The 22094-nt window shown below is 50.5% G+C and overlaps 9 protein-coding genes across 9 annotated transcripts; 6 read left to right on the top strand and 3 right to left on the bottom strand.

Moving 5' to 3' along the window:
* Positions 1–2145: 2145 nt before the first annotated feature.
* On the bottom strand, positions 2146–7061 carry YALI1_E00510g (uncharacterized protein; the record flags this gene model as incomplete). The annotated part of the gene is made up of 2 exons (XM_503362.3): positions 2146–6904; positions 7036–7061. 2 exons carry the CDS (start codon positions 7059–7061, stop codon positions 2146–2148), a joined length of 4785 nt encoding a protein of 1594 aa, XP_503362.1.
* A 1351-nt stretch (positions 7062–8412) lies between these two features.
* On the bottom strand, positions 8413–8922 carry YALI1_E00527g (uncharacterized protein; the record flags this gene model as incomplete). The annotated part of the gene is made up of 2 exons (XM_066094422.2): positions 8413–8597; positions 8883–8922. The coding sequence occupies 2 exons, from the start codon at positions 8920–8922 to the stop codon at positions 8413–8415; spliced, it is 225 nt and encodes a 74-aa protein (XP_065950494.1).
* Positions 8923–9174: 252 nt separating this feature from the next.
* Positions 9175–10470, top strand: YALI1_E00533g (uncharacterized protein; the record flags this gene model as incomplete). Its single annotated transcript, XM_503363.3, has 1 exon — positions 9175–10470. One exon carries the CDS (start codon positions 9175–9177, stop codon positions 10468–10470), a length of 1296 nt encoding a protein of 431 aa, XP_503363.1.
* A 565-nt stretch (positions 10471–11035) lies between these two features.
* Positions 11036–11728, bottom strand: YALI1_E00551g (mitochondrial 37S ribosomal protein bS6m; the record flags this gene model as incomplete). Its single annotated transcript, XM_503364.4, has 2 exons — positions 11036–11057; positions 11433–11728. 2 exons carry the CDS (start codon positions 11726–11728, stop codon positions 11036–11038), a joined length of 318 nt encoding a protein of 105 aa, XP_503364.2.
* Positions 11729–13351: 1623 nt separating this feature from the next.
* On the top strand, positions 13352–13870 carry YALI1_E00574g (uncharacterized protein; the record flags this gene model as incomplete). The annotated part of the gene is made up of 1 exon (XM_503365.3): positions 13352–13870. One exon carries the CDS (start codon positions 13352–13354, stop codon positions 13868–13870), a length of 519 nt encoding a protein of 172 aa, XP_503365.1.
* Positions 13871–14755: 885 nt separating this feature from the next.
* On the top strand, positions 14756–16324 carry YALI1_E00588g (uncharacterized protein; the record flags this gene model as incomplete). The annotated part of the gene is made up of 1 exon (XM_503366.3): positions 14756–16324. One exon carries the CDS (start codon positions 14756–14758, stop codon positions 16322–16324), a length of 1569 nt encoding a protein of 522 aa, XP_503366.1.
* Positions 16325–17175: 851 nt separating this feature from the next.
* YALI1_E00613g (uncharacterized protein) lies at positions 17176–18129 on the top strand (the record flags this gene model as incomplete). The annotated part of the gene is made up of 1 exon (XM_068282883.1): positions 17176–18129. The coding sequence occupies one exon, from the start codon at positions 17176–17178 to the stop codon at positions 18127–18129; it is 954 nt and encodes a 317-aa protein (XP_068138984.1).
* Positions 18130–18746: 617 nt separating this feature from the next.
* YALI1_E00628g (uncharacterized protein) lies at positions 18747–20519 on the top strand (the record flags this gene model as incomplete). Its single annotated transcript, XM_503368.3, has 1 exon — positions 18747–20519. One exon carries the CDS (start codon positions 18747–18749, stop codon positions 20517–20519), a length of 1773 nt encoding a protein of 590 aa, XP_503368.1.
* Positions 20520–21781: 1262 nt separating this feature from the next.
* Positions 21782–22092, top strand: YALI1_E00659g (uncharacterized protein; the record flags this gene model as incomplete). Its single annotated transcript, XM_068282884.1, has 2 exons — positions 21782–21796; positions 21907–22092. 2 exons carry the CDS (start codon positions 21782–21784, stop codon positions 22090–22092), a joined length of 201 nt encoding a protein of 66 aa, XP_068138985.1.
* Between the last annotated feature and the right edge of the window lie 2 nt (positions 22093–22094).

Here is a 22094-nt window from a genome sequence, read left to right on the forward strand (position 1 = left end):
AAATGGAGGCGAAACACTATGGACGGAGAATGCACCTACAGTGGTCTACTACAGGCTCTGAGATTTGAAACGGCGCTTTTTGAACCCCGGAAATTTCTCGTATCATATCCGACACATCATCATGATTTATTATTATTGCACTGGTTTGCTTGGGCTAGGGCCCCAAACGTGGCAGCCAAAGTTTATCCTCGTCGTACATTACTCTACAAGTAAAAGTGATGGGCATTTGTAATTACAATGATAGTAAAGCGCCGGTACGAGAACTAGGTAGCCCTGAAGTGTAGATGGGAAGAGACGTAAGAGTTTTCACCATGGTAGGTTGATAAGCCAAGCTGTTTTGGCCAATCTGTTCAACCAATCACAGCTGTCTAATACCGCACCCGCGCTTACACAGCTGACTAACATGCTGTGTTCACTCCGACCCTTCCCGACTCAAACCCTTCACTACACTCTCCTCCCTTCCTAATTGAGGGACAATTAACACCCCATACACCGCCACGGTCCGGGCAACCCTAGCTACGGTAAATGCCTTCCTACCAACCGGGGCACACGACACTGGTCTAAACCGAAAACTCCACCGACTCGGCAACAGGGGACTAAAAATAGACGAGTGTGGTCTGGCTCCACCACTCTGGGCACGTGATGTGCCCCTGTTTCTCATGCATTCCAAAGAAAGAGACGTGTTGTTTTCCGCAACCCACAAGGAACTTTAATGTGCGGAGACGACGAGAAAACAATGGTTCCAAGTACCGTGGAGCTAGCTATTGTACAAGTATTGATGTATACTGAATATGAAAGCAGGGCTGCATCATATTTAATGAATCACCTTTACCTGGCCACCATCTACCTCTTAACCATCCCCCCCCCCCCCCTCCACCACACCAATCACCCTCTCCACACCGCACAGCCTCATTTGACGGAGTGAAACCTCAACCGATATTAAGCATCTTCGGAGCTTATCCGATTAGGGAGTGTACAACGACAATTATGATATTACACGCGTCCATGTGGGGTGATAATAACGAACCGTGGATGGGGGAGGGCTGGTCACGTGATTGGCTAGTCACGTGACCACTATACGCCCTCTGTTGGGTCGTCTCTGTATCCTATGCCGCAGTACTTGTAATTGCGCTCTTATTAGAGCAGTTTCTTTGGGGTAATTATTCATTCCATGCATTTCATCTCATTACTTAGATTTGATCGGAAGAGATTCCCAATTAGACACGGTTCCTCAAATCTTGTACAAGTGCAAGTGCGGTATCAGGGTTACGGGATGAGTAGAACGGTGTATCAAATAAATATGTCGAATGTACGTACATACACAATTGGGTCGTTATCACAGCATGAATTATCGCCATTGCGCCCAGTCTCGTGGTTGAACCCTCTCATCCGATCCTACAGTAGTACCGTGGTTGTAGCGACTGTCTCTTGTCACACTTGCCTCTTATTGAATGCACTGTGGTGATAGCTGTCATGGACTCAATCATTTTTATACATATAGCCATTGATATAGCCATTGGTGTACAGTACAAGTACAAGTACTAGTACGAGTACATTGTACCATATTGTATTCGTGTTGTATCAGTTGCTTACGTACATTCGGTACATGCTGTTTTTCCAACACTTGCTAAACAGCTGTGGAACTACATCTTTTTTTTTTTTTTTGCCAACGGCTACACAGTCGCATTCCTATGCTCCATGTCATCCCATAGACAGATACAAGTACTAGTACAGTAGCAGTAGTACATCCCTTGCGAATTCATCAACAGCCATCCCCACCCCACACTGTAAGTAGTAGTTCCATCCACGTTAGTGCTATTACCCCGCAATCTATACACCCATCTTTAGTTCCTTACAACTCCCCGCCCTAAACATACGATACACGATACACCACAGAAACTTCAACAATCAATTTCAAATCATATTACACTCAATTTTCATTTTTTCATATTGTGGGTATTCTGCGACAAGCACAACAAAATATCAACCCCCTGTAACAGCGGAGGCTTCATCAAAGTGTACCGTCTTTTAGTAGCGCGTGGAAGAGTCACGGTGGACATGTAGCTGTCGTCAGACACGCCGGACGAGTCCGAGTCGCTGTCGCTGTCAGACACCCACAAGACCGCGGGCTCAGAAAAACAGCGCTTATTGGCTTGCCACTTCTTGGTAGCCGTTGGTGGACTCTTCCGGTACCATTTGATCGGCACTGACACTATCGGCAGCCGCTTCCTCAGAGATATCACCATCAATCCTCCCATGCTGGTCCTCGTTGTTTTGCCCAGACGCCAAGGTCGTAAGCTCCACAAATCGACGGATCAGAGGCACCTGCAAGACTGCAGGGATGTACGAGTCCAGCCGCTTGAGCAGACGGGGCTCGCAGATCTCAAACGGACCAGAGTCCTCCAGAGGAGAAGTCTCCAGCAGAAGAACAGCGTTCTTCTCCAGCTTGACCTTTTCGGAGATTGTGTTCATAATCTCGGACGAGATGGGAGCCTCGTAGTCAGCAGACAGGTACTGGCCAATCAGACGATGGATCTGAGAGGGAGTGAGAATCCAGCAAATGTCGTAGATGATCTCAATATCCTCCAGAGTCGACTTCTTGAGCTGCAGCAGCTTCGCGGACTGCATAAGGTGCTCCAACTTGACCACGCCGTCGGCAATGTCATGCGACTTGCACCACTCCTCGATTCGGGTGATGTTGTAGTTGATCTGCAGACCTCGCTTCCACGACAGGAAGTTCTTTCGCATAAGCAGGTCGTTGAAGGCCTTGACGCCAATCATGGACAGCAACTCCATCAACGACTGTCGCACGCTGTGCTTCTCGTTGAAGTAGCAGGTCATGGCCTTGTACACCTTGTTAAACAAGTTGAGCAGATCATCCATGGAGTAGGACACGTTGGAGGTGAACATCTTGGCGAGGAAACGGCCGTTGGAGTCTGTGGTCATGAAACCAGGGAGAGCCTGTGACAGCACAATGGCGGGCACAATCATCTTGTCCAGTAGCTTCTTGAGCTCCTTCATCCATGTGTGATAAATGTTAAACTCCAAGTTCTCCAGATCGGCCTTGACCACGTGTACCAGACGTCCGTACTGCTGGAACTCGTACTCGCCCATCTCGTCCATAATGTCCACGTTCTGGGCAATGTTGGCCTGGGCAAGACACACGAAAGACATGATCTCGTGCACGTTGGACAGCCAGAATGCGCCGGGGTAGATCACGGCCTCGCCGCTGAGCTCCAGAATGTGCTTCTGGATGGCCTCCATGACTCGGGCCAGGAACCGCTCGGACTCCTTGATAAAGCCAAGCCGCCACATCTCCGAGGTGATCAGGTTAAGAATGTGGGCGGGGAAGAGCACCTCTCGAGGCAGAAACTGGTCATCCGACGTGTGGGGGATGGGGATGTTGAGTTTGTGGATCAGACCCTCGATCACTTCATCATACAGCTCGTCGCTCTGGGACTCGAGCAGCTGCTCAATCTGGCCATTGACTCCGAGAGAAGCCATCATCTGCTCAGCGTTGGCACCGGCAGCAGCTCCCATGGCAGCACCGGCAGCAGCGCCGGCGGCAGAAGGTCGGGGAGTGAAAGCAGCAGCACCGTCAACGATGCCAGCAGAGGTGAGAGATCGACGCTTGATGTTTCGTCGCTTGGCGTTCATTGCTGTGCCAGGAGTGCCTCGAACAGGAGACACTGAGGCCATATCAGAGGCAACCACGCCGTTCTGCTTGAGTTTCTCAATCTCGTGCTTGGCCTGCTCCAGCTGCTCGCTCAGAGATTTGTTGGTGTCAATGTGCACGTTGGTGGCCTCAATCTTGTCAGCGACTTCCTTGGTCTTGGCCTCGAGCTCCTGCTTCAGAGCAGCGTTGGCGTCCTCCAGCTCGGTCAGCTGCGCAACGGACGCCTGGTATTGCTTATCCAACGCAGCCAGCTTCAGCTCCATGGTTTGAACCTCCTCCTGGTGGGCTCGCTCCTTCTCCTCAGCGGCATTCTCCAGCTCCTCGACCCGAGAAGAGTTCTCGGTGGACTTGGCGGTGGCAGCAGCAGATCGGGCGTTCAGCATGTCCATCTCGGCCAGCAACTTCTTGTTCTCGTCCCGCTTGGCGGTCAGACTCTGGGTGAGCTCGACCACCTTGTTCTCCAGTCGGTACTGCACCTCCTTGAAGTGCTTCTCGGACTTGGCCTCGACCTTGAGCTGCTTGAGCTGTTGCTTGGCCTGTCGTCGTCGGATCAGCGACTGGATGAGCACAATGTTCTGCAGCTTGTTACGGTACTCCTTTCGAGCCACATATCCTCGGAAGTTTCGCTGAATGGTCAAAGCAGCACCCTTGTGGGCCACCTCCTGGATGTTTCGTCGCACAAGAACACCCCGGAAGATGGCCTGCAGCCGGACAATGCCCTCTCGCTGCTGCTTGAAGTCTCGTCGACCAGAGAAGCCTCTCCACGCAGATTGGATTTTGACAGCAGCCTGCTCCTTTCGCAGCTCCTGGAACCTCTCTCGAGCAATGTGGGCTCGGAAGAGCGTCTGGGCAGCGATAATCGACTGTCGGGTGTCGAGATACTTTTGTCGGTAGAACCGCTTTCGCACATTCTTCTGGATGACAATAGCACACTCGTTGAGCCGGTCGGATCGCAGCCGCTCCAGGTAGGCGAGCATTCCTGCTCGGAAAAAGATTTTGGTCTTTCCGAGTTGGAATTTGTCCTCCTCCTTGATGGTCTTTTCTAGAATTAGGTTGCACAGATCTCGCACCTCCATGGAGGCCCACTCAGCAGAAGGGACCAGCATGTAGTATCGGGAAATGAACTCCTCGTAGGACCATCGGGATGGGAAGCCGGCACACGAGATTCGAATGGTCTCAAGCACACCACAGGCTCGCAGCTGAGAAAGCACGATGGGGGCAGAGAACGACCAGGCGGCCTTCTCCTCATTGGGCTTGATGCACCGAATGTAGTGCACGTTGGTGGAGTTGATGGTGGTCATCAGGTCAATGAGTGAGCCCTTGAAAATTCGGCCTAAAGTAGGCTTCTTGGGGGCTCGCAGGCCAGGCTTGGTAGGAGCAGCAGGGGCATTCTCAGCAGCAATGTTGGCAGCCACATCCAGAATGTTCTTGAGGAAATCATTCTTGGTGGCCATGAGAACCTCGAGGTGCTCATCAGGCACAGCGTCACGGTTCTTCTCCACAAAGCCTTCGGCCTCATAGTTGACGTCCTGGGCGTAGTGGGCAACCACAAACGACGTGTTGCCGAACCGCGGCTTCTTGAAATGCTTGTTCTGCGGATTATCTAGCTGCTGGTACAGCTTGGTGCACCAGCCATCGTCGCTACCGGCGGGGAGACGCGACTCCTCGTCAAGCAGAGAGAGGATACCCAGCTTTGCCTCGATCAGGTCGATACAAGGCTGGTTGTCGGAAAAGTCAATGAAGGTCCAGTTGATTTCCTCCTGCACGTACTCGTCCTGCTCGAGCTTGAACACGTGCTGGTTGAATTCCTGTTGCAGCTTTTCGTTGGCGTAGTTGATGCAGAACTGTTCAAACGAGTTCTTCTTGAAGTGCTCGAAACCAAAAATATCCAGTACACCAATGAAGGTCTCGACCTGTTCCTGCACTTTGGGGTCGCACAGGCCGCCATTGAGCTCGCTGACCAGCCAGTCGAACAGTGACGTGTAAATGTGCTTGGACACGGAGTCACGCACCACCAACGACTGCTTGTGAGTCTGGTTGGACACGATCTTGTCGGCTCGCGTCACAATCTGTTTCTTGGTGATCCATTTGGCAAACTGGACAGGGTCAATCTGCAGCAGCTCACAAGCCTTGATAAGAGAGGGCTCGTCGGATGACAGAACCGCGTCCTGACGGGTCTGGCCAATTTCAATGTTACCAATGTGCAGAATACCAGCCAGAATGTTCCACAGGCTCTCTTGCTCGGGTTTGGCGATGCCAATAGTCTCGAGAGACGCACCGGTCAGCTTGAATTCCTCGCTGTCGTCCACGCCTTCAATGGTATCATTACCTCCTTGGTTGAGGTATCGAAAGGCCGGAACACCTCCCTCGACACCTAGAGCCTTGGCAAGCTCGGGAGAGGCACCCTTGACCAGCTGGTAAAAGATGTGGTAGTTTCGCTCTGTGGCAGGCTGGAACACGAGACGAGATCGCTCCAGCAAGAAGGTTCGGATTCGAGCACCCACAATGTCCACGTCCTTGTTGAAGTTGATCTCCAGATATTTGCCGAACCGCGACGAGTTGTCGTTTCGGGTGGTCTTGGCGTTACCAAAGGCCTCCATGATGGGGTTGGTGGCGAGAATCTGCTCCTCGACGTGGGACAGTGAGTCACCTTGTGACACGTCGCGTTTTCGTGGTGCTAGCGGATCCTCCACTGTGGCAAAGTACCGCATAATGTACTTTGCAGACACGGTCTTTCCTGCTCCGGACTCTCCTGACACCACAATGGTCTGGTCCTTCTTGTCTCGCAGCATGCATCGGTAGGCGTCCTCGGCAATGGCGAACAGATGGGGCTCAAGCTCACCACGGGTCTTGCCGGCGTAGGCCTGGATAATGTCGGGGGTGTAGAGGTTGTCGACCCGCTGAAAAGGGTTGGTGGCAATAAGCACGATTCCCGAGTAGGTGTAAATGTTGAGCATCTGGTATCGGGTTCGGATCGCGTGCAGCACACTGGGCTCATTGAGATAGGACAGGGAAGTCAAGTCTTCGGTGGACTCCAGAATGGGGGGGTTTCGCAGGGGGAGCTGAGGGACCTCGGCTGACGACTTGAGCACAGATACGGAGGTCTCTACCGACTTTTCCTCGCCGTTCTCCAGTGTCAGGTTGATGGTCACCTTCTCACCATCCGTCTTCTGGTCGACCACCTCGGCACCCACCCATCCTTCTTTTTCGTCTCGGATCCAGCAGCGGCTGTGTTAGCAGTTGTGTAATTAGGGGTTTATCACGAGATTTTGACAGTCGTATGAAACGCCGAAAAAACGCGAAACCAGCTTTTTCGGCGTGGTATTGCCGGTTCATCCTCCCCTTCTCGTCATACTCACATTCCGGGCTCGTAACTGATGGCCATGAGCGCGTCGATCCGTGTGGATAGTGGTGTGGTGGTGTGGTGGTGTGGTGTTTGTGTGTTGAATTAATAAGCCTATTGCACGACGTGTGGACGGGGGAAAACACGTGTGGGCTTGTGTCGTAGGAAGAAGCGCAAAGGAATTTGAACCAAGTGTGGTCGGTAGCGTAGTTGCAAAATGTTACTCAAGATAGATAACACCCGATACTAAACACCCTTCTCCTGTTTGATGTGTTGGAAGGAAAGTCAAACTCTGTGTGCTAGTGCTAACCTGCAAGTAACCGTGCTCAGCGAAACACAAGACAGCAGCAGCAGCAGCAGCAGCAGCTGTCCAGGTGGCACCTAAGCGGGAGCTAATGGCGCCAAATCTAGCATGTTCATTCTAACTCCCCAATTCTGATAGGTGTTTGTTTCATGGAGCGACGCGGTAGGTCCGTTGTGGCAATCTTCAAAGAAATATCTCCAGTAAATAGCCGACTATTGACAATAAAAAAAAAAAATCAGTCACTACTCTGTGCAAACATACAATACAACTCAACTATGTCCGTGTAATTGTTTCTCGCTGGCACGTGTCATTATTATTATTTCCAGTACTTGTCCTCGTGGGCCCCCGTGATTCACCTCCCCCGTATGTACTCGTACCGGTACTACGTGTCCAAAATAATGCGCCCCTGCACACATTCCGAAAGAAGGGGTTGAAACACCTGTGACCGGTAAACGAAGCGAAATTGAAGTGAGAAATGAGTAAATAAAGGCCGCGCTGAAACGGGCGAAATTGAGGGAAATTAATGGGCCCAAAAGACTAGAACAATAGGGCCGACAAGTTGACAGCATACTACTTGTTTAATCGATAACACTCCCTCCTACCGCGTTCACAGCACCTGACGGGACCCCTGAGACTCCCGAAAAACACGCATTCTTGAGCTGCAGTACGCACCGTTAAAATGCGTATGGCTTAAGCTAAAAACAGGGGGCTCAGGGGCTCAACATGTGACATGGTGCCTCTGGTCGATCGCCGAAAACAGAGAAAAACACAGAGCCGTTCTGAGACGGCATGAACAATCATCTGAGACCGTACTGTTATTATTTTAGCCTGTCACCAAGGGCTGGCATGTGAAAAGCTAAACTGTTGCCGGGGTGACACCTTCTACACAACGCGACAGTCTCTAGCATTAGCCTTTTTAGGTCACGTGCCAAATAAACGAAAGAGGACACAAAGGTTAGGGGTCACCTTGGGACTGTTAATTAGTGCTTATTAATCGAAAGAATGAGGTGCTTATTAAGCATGGCCCACTACAGACAAATATGAAATGTCAATTCATGCATAAATTATCGTTGTTATCTAAAACCGTGTCTACTCCGTTCGCTGTTCGCTGAGAGCAGTCTTCTTCTTCTCCAGAACCTCCAAGGAGTGCTGATGAACGTTGTGAAGCACGAGTCCGAGGCCAGCCCAGGCCACACCGGAGAAAACGTATCCGAGAGGGTAGTAGCCGGCAGGCTTGAGTCGGATCTTGTTGGAAAGGAACTTGGTAGCGAATCCTGAGTTAGTATGTGATGTGTGCGAAGATATCTGATAGCATGATTGGTATCTGGTGTGCAGTCCATATCAGAACCGAATTGAAGACGATCTGAGATCACCGCTTGATTCATCATAAGCAATGCAGTTGATCCGTGCCAACAACCACTCCAATTCCAGTCAAGATTGGTCAAACATGTCTAGAACCCTTTGTGTCACTTGCAAGTCGATGGTTAAGACACAAAAACATGTCGTCGAAGCAGCGGAAATTGTCGGTGGACAATCTCGTCGCGCATTGCGATACTCACCAAGACCGGATGCACCGACTAGCGAAGTAAACAGAGCCATTTTTGCGGTATTGGTGTGTGCTCCAGAGATGACTTTGGTGATGCAATATGATTTTGGAGGTTGCAATTTGCGGTGCTGTGATTCGTTGGGAAAGCCGGGTAACTTTAAAATGATCTTGGTAGTTGTCAGTTCGAGTTGTGGTTGCAACATATTTAAACCCCCGAATGAAATCTGGAACCCTAATATATGCAAAAAAATCTAGTCTGATGACTATAACTGGAGATATCATCAAACCACCACAGCTCTCACGCCATGTCAGAACTTACACCCGCTCAGCTTAAGGCACAGAAGAAGGCCGCCAAGGCCGCCAAGCGTGCGGCTTCCAAGGAGGCATCGGGCCAGGCTCCTACTCGAGATCCACGAGAGGCCAAGAAGGAACAGCAACAGGCCGCAGCCAAGGAGGGAGGCTCATCTTCAAACACCGGAAACAACAGCAATAACACACAAGGCGGAAGCAATCAATCGTCCGCCTCTGCATCGTCCAAGGAGGATCGAACCCGGGCTTCCAGACCCGCTTTGTTTGGGCACCTTGAGAAGGCAGGAAAGGTGACTGCAGCGGATGCTGGCAAGGACGTGCATCCCGAGGTGATCACCTTGGCACTCCGGTACTCGTCGTATCAGATTGTGGGCTCTTCTGACCGAGCCCGAACTCTTCTGCAGGCCTTCCAGCGGGTTATTGCTGACTACGAGACTCCCGAGGGAACTACACTGTCTCGAAACCTCACTACACATCTTGGTCACCAGATTGATTTTGTCATTTCTGCACGACCGTTGTCTGTGTCCATGGGTAATGCCATTCGGTGGCTCAAGCAGGAAATTTCTGTGGTGAGCATTGACATGTCCGATCAGGCTGCCAAAGACATGCTGGTGGAGAAGATTGACGAGTACATCAAGGAGAAGATCGATGTGAGTGGATCCGTCATCGTGGAGAGCGCCGTCAACGACATTGCCGACGGTGACACCGTCCTCACTTTTGCACATTCCGAGGTGGTGGAGAACACCTTCATTGCTGCTCACCAGGCCGGTAAGCGGTTCAAGATCATTGTGGTCGACTCCCGACCTCTGCATGAGGGCCGAAAGCTGGCTCGAGATCTGTCTGCCCGGGGCATTGAGTGCATCTACATTCTGGTTTCGGCACTGGCTCATGTTCTGGACGACGTTTCTCGAGTCTTTCTGGGAGCCCATGCCATGCTTTCTAACGGCGCTCTGCTTTCGCGTGTCGGCTCTGCCCTCATCGCCACTGCTGCCAAGCGAAAGAACATCCCCGTGATCGTCCTATGCGAGTCCATGAAGTTCTCTGACCGAGTCCAGCTCGATTCTGTCACTCTCAACGAGCTGGCCTTCCCCGAAATGCTGGCAAACACCTACATCAGTGACAAGAAGAAGCTTCCTGAAGACAAGGCCAAGACCTCGCTCAAGTACCTCAATCTGTGCTACGATCTGACTCCTGCCGCAAATCTCACCAAGATTATCACCGAGCTGGGTCATCTGCCTCCCTCGGCCGTTCCCGTCATCATGCGAGAATACAAGTCCGCTTACACTATGTAGGGGAGGAGGTTAAGAGAGGTATTTGTAAGATAGAGGAACGACAAGGGGGGACTAAAATATAGACAATAAACAGTACGTTAATGGGGTTCGTGTGATATTGATGTATGTACAGTACATACTAAAGGTAGCATATGCAGTTTTTGCCAATGAGTCGTCGTGTCATGACGACACTCGCATAGACCTTTAGACGATTAACGACTTGTAATCCGTGTACAGGTATGTACGGCACCAGTATATATCTACGATATTGCAGCCGTGAGAGATTTATTTGACTTCATATCTGAACAGTTGTAGTTACTGACAGTGTTACTCCCTCGTACCAGTGCCGGTATGTAGTCTTATGAGTATGCACACACACCCGTGTTCGAGACCATGTATTAGCTAAAACAGTGTCTCGGATACACGAGATAAGAACAGTTGTATCACACACAAGACGGGCAAGAGTCGTCTTTACTCCTTAACTAATGCCCTTGTTCTGAAGTTTGAACATACTGTCCACCTACAGGCACGCCTTAGGCAAGAAAATCACTTACACTGTGTCGAATATGTACATTAAATAGAGATGCTAGATGAGGGTTTTGCTGGATCTGTGTTAGTATGTTGAAGATGTGTAGAAATATAGTTGTTTGAATGCAACGAGGAACTGCCTCAAGTCGTATATAAATGTCTGGTCGCTTCTAATAGCTCGAGGTGCTATTTCAGGTAACAGAGGAGGAATTCCGACGGCTTGGCGAAGACTAGAATCCAACATGTCCGTGTCTAGACTTGGGTTGCTTATTCAAGACGCCACTCAAGATTAGAGAATGATTGTCAAAAGAGCATCTTAAATAGAAAAGGATAGAATGAGCAAAGACTTCATTTTTTGTCCAAACGGGCACTTCTGCTCACAAAATAGCTCTCGCCTGTCCCAGTTAGCTCTCCAGCTTCGTTACTCTGTTCAAGAGCAACCATATCATACTCACTTCTCATTCAGCTTGACGCAAAAGGTTCGAATCAAACGGGGGTCAGCCTGGACAGCTCGCATGATTTCGCCCTGGGCTCCGGGAGAACAGTCGAACTTCATGTAGAAGTAGTCGCCGACCACGTAGCTCTTCTGCTGGGCCTTCATGATCTGGGGCAGGGGCTTGAATCGCCAGCACTCAATGAGGCGGACCACGCCTCTGTTGCCGATGATCATTCGGCCGATCTGGGTGACGGCCTGCTTGGCGGCCGCGTGTGCCGGAGTCACCGATGCGATTCCAACGAGTTCGTAGAGCATTTCGAGTCTGTTGTGTAGAGGGGTAGTTGGGATGCGATGACGTCGTGTGAGAGATGAAGGTTGAAAATGTTACTGGATGCTGCAACCTTATTTTGGCACTCTGAACATGGTCGGTCTGTCAGTACAATACGTGAGTAATTAAGAGCACTTTAATATCGAGCCGAAATAGGTAGGTCGGATATATGAACAATAAAGGAAATTTACCTGAGGGGTCTGGTTGCTCTCAAAGTGGATAAAATATATGACTGCGTTCATGTAAGCCAGATGCTGCTAACATTCATCTCTAATTACTGCTCAGGTAAAAGTCACGTGCATTTTTTGCGTTCGGAGCATGTACCAGTATCAAGTATGTACTGTACATACCTGGAAATGACCTGTGGGTGCAACATCTCGGACAAGTACCATACCGGCAGGTATTGTAGCTTGCTCTGAGAGAGTCGCTGTATGTAATATCACTGACTACAGTATTACGGGCAGATGGCGTTTTAACCTGTTTTAACCTGTTTTAACCTGTTTTAACCTACAGTAGGAAGAGCATTGATGGCCTGTCACATTTCTCGAGACCACAGTCCTGGTTAATGATGATTATTTGATGGGGTCTATTGATAAATGGTATCTTGCAAGAGCTATGAGTGCTTCTGGGATTGTTTCCATTTTTGTGCAGCTAACAGACATTAGTTAAATGATATTGATGATGTCCTGGCTTTCAAATTTTACCCAAGTAATCAGCCAACTAAGACACTTACCTAAGTGCCTGGAAAACGGTGATATCTCGAGATACTGTAATAGTACAAGTATTAGGAACGGCGCTGGAGAAAGAAAGAAAAAGTCTACCTCTCCTGTATATCATTTGAGAAGATATGGATTCTCGATCAACCGACACACGTCTGTACTTGTAGAATATCTGTCAACTATTTCTCAGCCACTCGACTACTCGTGTGTACATACTGTAGATGCCTGTTTGTAGCCAAATTTCGTACTGTCCCCTATTCAGACGGTCGCCTGAAAGCTGCTTCCATAGTATCCTCTGATGAAGCACCGAGCCTGCAAGTTGTGCACATAAGTACGCATCAGACCCATGTGCGGCTGAATCATTGGTTGTGTGGGGTGAATTGGACCGTGGTTCCAGTCTAGGGATGGCCCTTCAGGAGCAATGACAGATCACAGAAGGGGCCCAAGTATTCGATTTCTCGAAGCTCAAGTCGGCTTCTATCATGTCACCCGCGTCAACTGTACTCAGTGTTATCGTGTTCTCAGCACTGAGTCTGACAGGCAGCTGAGTACGCAGTTGCAACTACTGCACATTATCGTATCTCGTTAAGGCGGCTGTCTCAATAGTCCAAGGTTTAGTTGCCGGCCTAGAACAGCTCGAGTTTGTGAGCAACTGTGTGGTGTATATAGAGTCTAGGGTGGTCGGGAATTGTTCTCGTCTATATTGATTCTCATTCTTGTGATTCATTATTCACCCACATTTATCAGATCACCCCCACAGTTCTCTCTACTTCACTTACCCTACCTTCACTGAGTCAAACCGAGTCACCCCAATCCACCTAACTTAACTGTGGCCTACCCCAGACAACATATCGTTCCACCACCACAACTACACTCACAAAAACACACACAATGCTTCGAACTCTGGCCCGATCTTCCCTCCGATTCGCTCCCCGAGCCACCATGGCTCCTACAATGGCTCCTCTGACCATGATGCGACTCAACCACACCCTCATCAAGGGCTCCATTCCCGACAAGTACTCCAACAAGTACACCCTCAAGTTCACCGAGGATCACGACTGGGTTGCCTTCCACGAGGACGGCGTTGCCTTCATTGGTATCACCAAGTACGCTGCTGAGGCCCTTGGAGATGCCACTTTCGTTGAGGTTGAGGAGGCCGGTAACGAGATCGAGAAGGACGATGCTTTTGGAAACGTCGAGTCCGTCAAGGCTACCAACGACATCATTGCTCCCTTCGACTTCGAGGTGGTCGAGTCTAACTTTGACGTTGCCGACACTCCCTCTCTCATCAACAAGGAGCCCAACGGAAACGGTTACCTCGCCAAGGTCAAGCCCATCGAGGGTGCCGAGGAGACTGAGGGTCTGCTCACTGCCGAGGAGTACGATGAGTTCCTCAAGAACGCCCACTAATCGCTGTGAACATTTTACAGATACTTAGCCCGAATATATAGAGTAATACGCAGGTTGTGATCTAAGCCTGTTCCCGGCTATCGTGTTTGATTTTTTCTTTTGTGTCTACATCACAGAAGTGAGCAAAGTGCAGAATTTGTAAGCCCACTGCAACCGTCGTCTCGCCGGTACGAGGCAGTATGCAAGTACTGTACGCTACAAGTAGAACTATCTTCTTTGAGCACGTTTTCCTATAGCAAAGTAAGAAAATGTAAGGGGAGGTGCATGGTGAGGCCGCAGTCTAATGTCGGTATATGTCCGAGGGCACACATGACTTGGCGAACCAGGCCCGTAACGCTCGTACCTGCAATGCAGCGAAAATATACTGTCTCAGGAACGAGGATACGGCATCCGTGAGCGAGCAGCAGCAAAAGCAATTGCAATTGCATAAATCTCTACTCTCGAGGTGGTCCACTAAGAGTCCATCTTTATCAAGTTTGCTTGGCGAGCTATAGGTTTAACCTCATACCCGTTGGATAGTTGCTAAAAGGTCCCAAAAGTGAGCCCCCCACGACGTTCTGGCTAGCAATCTTTCAAAGTCAAAACGCCAACGTCTGAGCGGTGTTGTATCGATCTAACGGGATCTAACGGGATCTAGGGTTGTATCAGACAATCTCCATGGCTATGGACACGCCAGTTGAGATCTCTGAAATTAGGTAAGGTCAGAAATGCCTTTCTCCCCACATCACTGGATCCTGTCTCACATTCTCCACTGCCCCGGCGGGTTCCTTTCCTCCATCTCTCCTGCACAGCAACCTTGGGGGGAAACTCTGAAGGTAGTATAAAATCTCGAGCTAGGTCGTGTTGGATTCGGATCTCTCTGTACAGGTAATTCCTCTGCACACAATGCTCCGACGAATCACTCTCAACCAGTTTAAGGGCGGCCTGCGACGGCTGTCCACCCTTACCCCCGTCAAGAACGAACCTCTGACCCTGCCCAACGGCGCCAAGTACGAGCAGCCCGTCGGTCTCTTCATCAACGGCGAGTTCGTCAAGTCTCAGTCCGGAAAGCGATTCGAGACCGAGAACCCCACCACCGAGACCCCCATCATCTCCGTTTACGAGGCTGGTGAGGCTGATGCCAACGCAGCTGTCGAGGCTGCCAAGAATGCCTTCAAGAACTGGGGCTTCAAGACCGCTCCTTCCGAGCGAGGAGTCCTGCTCAACAAGCTCGCTGATCTCATTGAGCGAGATCTCGACCTCATTTCTGCCATTGAGACCACCGACAACGGTAAGGTCTTTGCCCAGGCCCAGGGTGACGTCGCCCTCGTCGTCAAGGTGCTCCGATACTACGCTGGATTTGCCGACAAGATTGGCGGCGACCTCGTCCAGACCAACGACGGCTTCTTCAACTACACCCGAAAGGAGCCTCTCGGAGTGTGTGGCCAGATCATCCCCTGGAACTTCCCTCTGCTCATGTGGGCCTGGAAGATTGCCCCCGCTCTGACCACTGGTAACACCGTGGTTCTTAAGACCGCCGAGTCCACCCCTCTGTCCGCCCTGTACGCCTGTAAGCTCTCCCAGGAGGCTGGCTTCCCCAAGGGTGTTCTCAACGTTGTGTCCGGTTATGGCCCCGTTGGAGGCGTTCTGTCCGCCCACCCCGACATCAAGAAGATTGCTTTCACCGGCTCCACCGCCACTGGTAAGCAGGTTGCTAAGACCGCCCTGACCTCCAACCTCAAGAAGACCACCATGGAGCTCGGTGGTAAGTCCCCCAACATTATCTTCGACGACGCCAACCTCGAGGACGCTCTTTCTGCCGCCGCTCTCGGTATCTTCTTCAACTCCGGAGAGGTCTGCTGCGCCGGCTCTCGACTCTTTGTCCAAGCCGGTGTCTACGACCAGGTTGTCGAGGCCTTCAAGAAGAAGGCTGAGTCCGTCAAGGTCGGTGATCCCTTCGACCCCAACTCTCTCCAGGGTCCCCAGCAGAACAAGAACCAGTTCAAGAAGATTCTGGGATACATTGAGCAGGGCCAGAAGGAGGGCGCCCATCTCCTGTGTGGAGGATCTGCCCAGGCCGGTCCTAACAAGGGATACTTCATCCAGCCCACCGTTTTCACCGACGTGAACAACGATATGTCCATTGTGCGAGAGGAGATTTTCGGCCCCGTCCTGACCATCACCAAGTTCAACACCGTTGACGAAGTGATTGACATGGCCAACGACTCCGAGTACGGTCTTGCCGCTGGTATCCACACCACTGATATCAACAAGGCCCACTATGTTGCTGAGAACATTGCCTCCGGTACCATCTGGGTCAACTGCTACAACGCCTTCCACGAGGCCGTTCCCTTTGGAGGATACAAGCAGTCTGGTTTCGGTAAGGAGATGGGTCGAGATGGTCTTGAGAACTACCTCCAGACCAAGGCAGTTCGAGTCAAGCTTGATGAGCGAAAGTGGGCTGACAAGCAGTGATTTGCTTTTTGCCTAAAGTATAGATGATAAGATAGATCAACGAACAACGAGCGTACGTGTAAAATGCGAGGACAGTACCAAGTAGAGCATGTACAAGTACAGTATGGTATGTACATACTGTACTTGTACTCGTAAAACATATGGAACGCCGTCTTGGGCGCAAATGATCTGAAAGCGTATGAACAACTGCCGTTTCAAGGTATCACCTGTCACCAAACTGAGTTGCGCACTTAAAATACAAATCTCTAAACCCATTAGCGTGTACAGTAGGACACAACTACAATGTAGCGTGAAGGGGTATCGACGATAAGCTCTCGTACCGCTGGTAGCGTGTATCGGTCATGTGACTAGTGTCGGGTATAGCAACGTGGTGTTATCATAGTTGTGGGCCGCAGGTTGTGTTGTGAGGATGAGTGTGACGGCTAAGAGGTGTGGTTCTGAAAGGGAGGACAACAGTTGCTTCATGACTTCCGAAAATACGCCGAAGAATGCCGACTCTCCAGTTGCATGCAGGGTTAGGTGCGTGTGAAAATCCGGGGTACTGCAGGTAGAGCGTCCTGCTGTGTGTCTTCCGAGCCGGATATCTGTCAGCTTCATTTCTTAGCTGAGTAGCAAATGTAACGTATGAATGGTCAAGAGGCACCAAAATCCCCATGCAGCATGTTGTGTACGCACAGCAATATGCTGGCATGCACATGACTACCCCACATCCAATATCCTGTAACACACCTCCTCAGCACATACGATACCTACTTTGTTTGCAGACGTTAACAGATATCGACTCCCGTTTCACTGCTATTATCGCTGTTAACGGCATCTCGACCGCGATAGATCGCTTGCTCTGACTCGCCATGCGACCGTTCACAACTCTCGTCCTCTTGCTCCTTCTAATAACACAAACATGTGCCATCTCGGAAGCCACCTACGAGTTGCTACAGTTCCACTCCCAGCTGTCAGACATTGCATACTGCGTACAAACGATGCGTGGTCCGACACAGCTCAGGCATCCTTTCAAATGTGGAGTCCAGTGCAGAAAGACGCAGTTTGAAGGGCTTGAGGTGGTCCATACGTTTGTGCACAAGCCAGCCAGACCAGCCCTCACAGGATACATGGCCGTGGATCACACAAACCAGACCAAATACGTGGTGTTTCGTGGCACAAACTCGCTGGAAGACTCAATGCTGGATTTGTCTTTTGGCTACGAACCAACCGCTAGCCCGTCTTTCCTGAACGATACTTGTCCCGAGTGCAAAGTTCAGAGAGCGATCTTGGAGGCCTACGACGCATTCTGGGCAGAAAACTGTGACCAACTTTCGGACTTTCTGTACGAAGATTATCCCCATTACTCACTCTCTCTGACAGGACATTCATTGGGAGGGGTGGCAGCGGCGCTCCTGGCCACAGATATCAAATTGCAGGGCCTGGATCCACTTCTCATAAACTTTGGCCAACCGCAATACGCGAACTTGGCTTATGCACAGTTGGTGGACTCTTTGTTCTTCCCACAGACAGACAAGGAGGTCATCGATCCACTTTATGACTCCCCACAACGGCGTCTATACAGAGTGACGCATTGGAACGACCTCTTTGTCTCGCTTCCAGGACAACGTGGCTTTTTCCACTCCCTGGGTGAAGTGTATATCTCCTACCCATGGGTGAAGCCCCCCAGACGAACGATACGATACTGTGAGGGGCCCCAGTCTGAGTATTGTCATGGAGGCGACTACAATCCGCTTGAGCGAGCAAACTTCCTCAAAAATCACCTGGCCTATTTCGGATGGATAGGTTATTGCCCTTATCTGTAAATTACTGTATAACAAACTAATTCATACCTCCCCACGCTGGGTTTAATTTCGCCATGATCTGCAGAACGACGACATACGGATAGCGGCAGCCAAACCACATTTTAATTTGAGTGTGTCATTCAATTCTAGCTTCCCTCGTTTGTGCGTACTTGTGGTGATTAAAACGGAGTCTGTTCTGCTGATAGATAGCTGGTAGCTCTGATAGTTGCTACTTGTAGTGACTCTTAGCTAGCAGGGAAAAAGGGCACTTGAGATGCAAAACCCCTGGTAGCACTAGGCGATCAACAACACTTTACGCTGACATGGGTGCATATATCCATATCCACCTGTTCTCGGCCAATTACCCCACCAAGTCGGAGTCCGTGATCAATACGTCAGTTCCCTTGAACGTGTGGATCTCACACGGCACCAGGCGACCAGGTGCAGTGCCGTGCATTGATAACGACAAAGGGCTGCCGAAGTTTGGCCCTGCCAAGCTCCTGCAAGATGCCGCTAGCGAACTTTGTTGGTCCGGTGGAGATAACGGTGTTAGGCCGTCAGCGAGCAGTAATATATATAGCGGGTGAATTGTAGTTGATCCGCCTTCTACGTTGAACAGAAAACTCCGGTCTTGAACCATGCCCCAGAAAAATACCGACCATTCTGAAGTGGAGGAACTTCAAGGCAATGTGGAGGAGGTGCAATATGATGTCCCAGAACTCCATATCCCAACCACCAACGAGCTCCTGGACTCCACAGAGCCCTTCCAGATATACTATCATTATGCAGCCATGCAGAGAGCTCGCGAGGACGCTCTTCCTGGATCCAGATTCAGATCAATCTTCAGCAAGTACACTAGAAAGACCGACGAGAAGCAGTCGGAGAGTGACCCTTGTTACGACACTCCCTCGGACGACGGTACTGGTGTCAGTGACGTTGATCCGGAAAAGCACGCTGCTCAATCTTCTGGCGGAATCATCAGCCAGATTCCTGGAGCCAGTCAGGAGCTCGCCATTGCCAACATGTCAGCTCGAACAGCAACGTGGATGTCTGTCTTCTTTCTGACCACAACCGACATTCTAGGTCCCTCTTCAGCCCCTTGGGCCATTTCACAGCTGGGCTGGTTCCCGGGTGTCATGCTGTTTACCGTCCTCGGTGTCGCTGCCGTCTACACTGGATGGCTCATCTACAAAATGTTCTTGAAACTTGACTCCCCAGAGTTCCCCATGAAAACCTTTGGAGACCTGGCTCTGAGAGTCTATGGTAAAGGCTTCCGTTGGGGAGTCGATATCCTTCAGAGTCTGCAACTTTTGTGTAACGTCGCTGTTATTATCCTCGGAAATGGCCAGGGTTTGTCCCAGATCTACAGTCCTCTCTGCTTCTCTGTCTGGTGTATCATTTTCATGGTTGCCGGTATTTTGCTTGGCCAGATCAAACGACTTTCCAACTTTTCATACGTGGCCAACGCCGCCATCTGGATGAACCTCTTTGTTGTCTTTGCGACCATGGGTATCGCTGCCACCAAGCCTCCTAATTACGTCGGTGGAGCTCAGCAGAACAACCTGCCAAACTCCACTGACCCTGTGAGAACCAAGGCCATCGAGGAATACGCCTTCCAGGACCAGTTGGGCGCTGTCATGAACATTGTGTACTCGTACGGAGGAGCCATGGTGTTTGTGGAGTTTCTTTCTGAGATGCGAAAGCCCCGAGAGTTCCTCAAAGGTATGCTGTCTGCCCAGGGAGTCATTTTTGTCTGCTATTTGCTCTATGGTCTGCTGGTCTACGCCTACCAGGGCCAGTACACCGTTAACCCTGGTAACCAGGGTCTGGGGTCGCACAATTGGCAGATTGCAGTGAACGTCATCAGTGTGGTGTCTTCTTTGATTGCTGCTGGCCTATATGGTAACGTTGGTATCAAGGTGGTGTACATTACTTTGATCCGACGGGCCATTCCTGCTCTTCCGGGACTTGACGACGGAATTAAGGGTCGAATTGCCTGGGCCCTCATGGTATTCATCTACTGGGCGGTTGCCTTTGTGATTGCTTCGGCCATCCCTCAGTTCTCGTCTCTTACCTCACTGGTAGGAGCTGCCTGTATTCTCCAGTTCTCCTACACCTTCCCCCCTTTCATGTACATGGGCTTGACTATTCGAGAGGAGGCCAGTAAGCTGGATACCGTCGACCTAGAAACCCGAACGGTGATCAAGTACGACTCGTGGAGAAGCATGGCAAGATGGAAGCGGGGTATCATGTCTCGACCTTGGTGGGTTCTGGTCAACTTTGTTTTGTTCCTGGCGTCCCTGGCCACCGCCATTCTCGGTATTTATTCGTCCATCTACTCGCTGGTGGAGGCTTTTGATGCCCCAGGAGCAGCCACCGTTTCTTTCGGTTGCAAGCCTCCAGTTGCATAGCCTACTGGCGACCAATTAAGTATAGCTTCTCTGTATGTAATAACAACTTTTGTGTGATCAAAAACACCGTATTGTGATGGAAAAAATCTCTGTGCTAACCCGTAGGCAGCCCCTCGGTTGTTTGTATTGTCCGTAGCCGACTCATTGTTCTGAAATGGACCGCACAGATGCACCTCAGCATGGCTGTGTTTTGTTCGTCTGCAGGTGGTTGGGGGGATTGAAATTTTAGTACTTGCACTGAAACAGCTTTTTTTTCGACGCAGAAAGTCGACAGTGGCTAAAATATGAGGTTGTGTGTCCCCTTATGGGGTCCTTTTGTACCTATCATCACTTTTCGTCAAGCTGTCACTTCTTGTACACTCATCTCCTTATCCCCGAAAGCCGAAACATTCCAACCTTATGTTGAATACACCTTGGCAGCTACATCTCCTCCGTTGTTAGCACCCAGTACAAAGACCTGATGCCTTTCTGCCAAGAGATATCGTCTCCACAGCCACATTGGCTCCATTTATATATATAATACTGGGGACCCACGTCATGTGCTTCATCAGCCAAAAATGTTGTTTACACCCTCCCCGTCGACATGTTGGGATCCAGCTATTAACCCGTTATCGGTGTTTAATTTTATAGCCGAGCAAAGACAATGAAGACGGTCATGACGACAACGGCGACAACGACGGAGTCCGAACAAGAAATTTCACCCAACCAGACAACGTCCAAAATCGACAGAATCGACCACGACAAATGGCCAACCACAAGCCAAACAATGACCACGTGTCTTCAGTGGTACGAAGCCCCTCCTATTCCACGACACCTACCAGTACGTTTGCTAGTGGCCAATTATTACCTGTCATACCCTCCCTCAAATTACCCTACAGTTGAGATAAGATTGAGATACGGACTAAAATGGATACCAAAAACCAAGATTGCTGAGGCTGAGTCTGAGTCTGACTAAGCAACATGGGCACAGACAGATTTTCTGCTGCCGGGGCTGGAAGACACATAATTACCTAGTGACTGTCTCAGCGTTTATCCCCATTTCTAAAAACTGATAATATGAAACTCTGCAAGCGTGGCGGAGCACCCCAAGACACTAAAGCGGAGATGGTTCGCAGTACAAGCCCCCTGGATTTGCCCCCGGCTATTTTTGGGCTGGCACCCGCTGGGCCTGGGATGTGGAGCCATGTTATGTTAATTCTCCCACACATATTCCGGAGATACCGCCCCTCCTGCAAAGTTCAGCCACCGCGTGCGCTAGCCCCATGGTAGGTCTCCAGGTGAGTCTCCAGACAGGTTCTAGTTCGGTGCTACTGGCTGAGGGGCTCACCTGAGTCGGCTGGTGTGTGGAAGCAGCTTAGTCATTCGTTCTTCATTGAACGTCGCCTAGCAACAAAAGCTTGTTGAGAACACAAAGCAACCCCATTCGTTTGTTTCCAGTTTCGGCCCCATTGCGGGTACCTGCTGCTCGGTTACAGTGAGCTCCTTGTTGGACGCGCGGTTCAGGGTCCACCCCTCCGATGTGGACGTGTTCCGAGGCTCCGAATTCATCACGTACTGTAGCCCCTGCAGTTAAGG

The sequence above is a fragment of the Yarrowia lipolytica genome, chromosome 1E, assembly GCF_001761485.1.
Source record: "Yarrowia lipolytica chromosome 1E, complete sequence".
Classification (NCBI taxonomy): domain Eukaryota; kingdom Fungi; phylum Ascomycota; class Dipodascomycetes; order Dipodascales; genus Yarrowia; species Yarrowia lipolytica.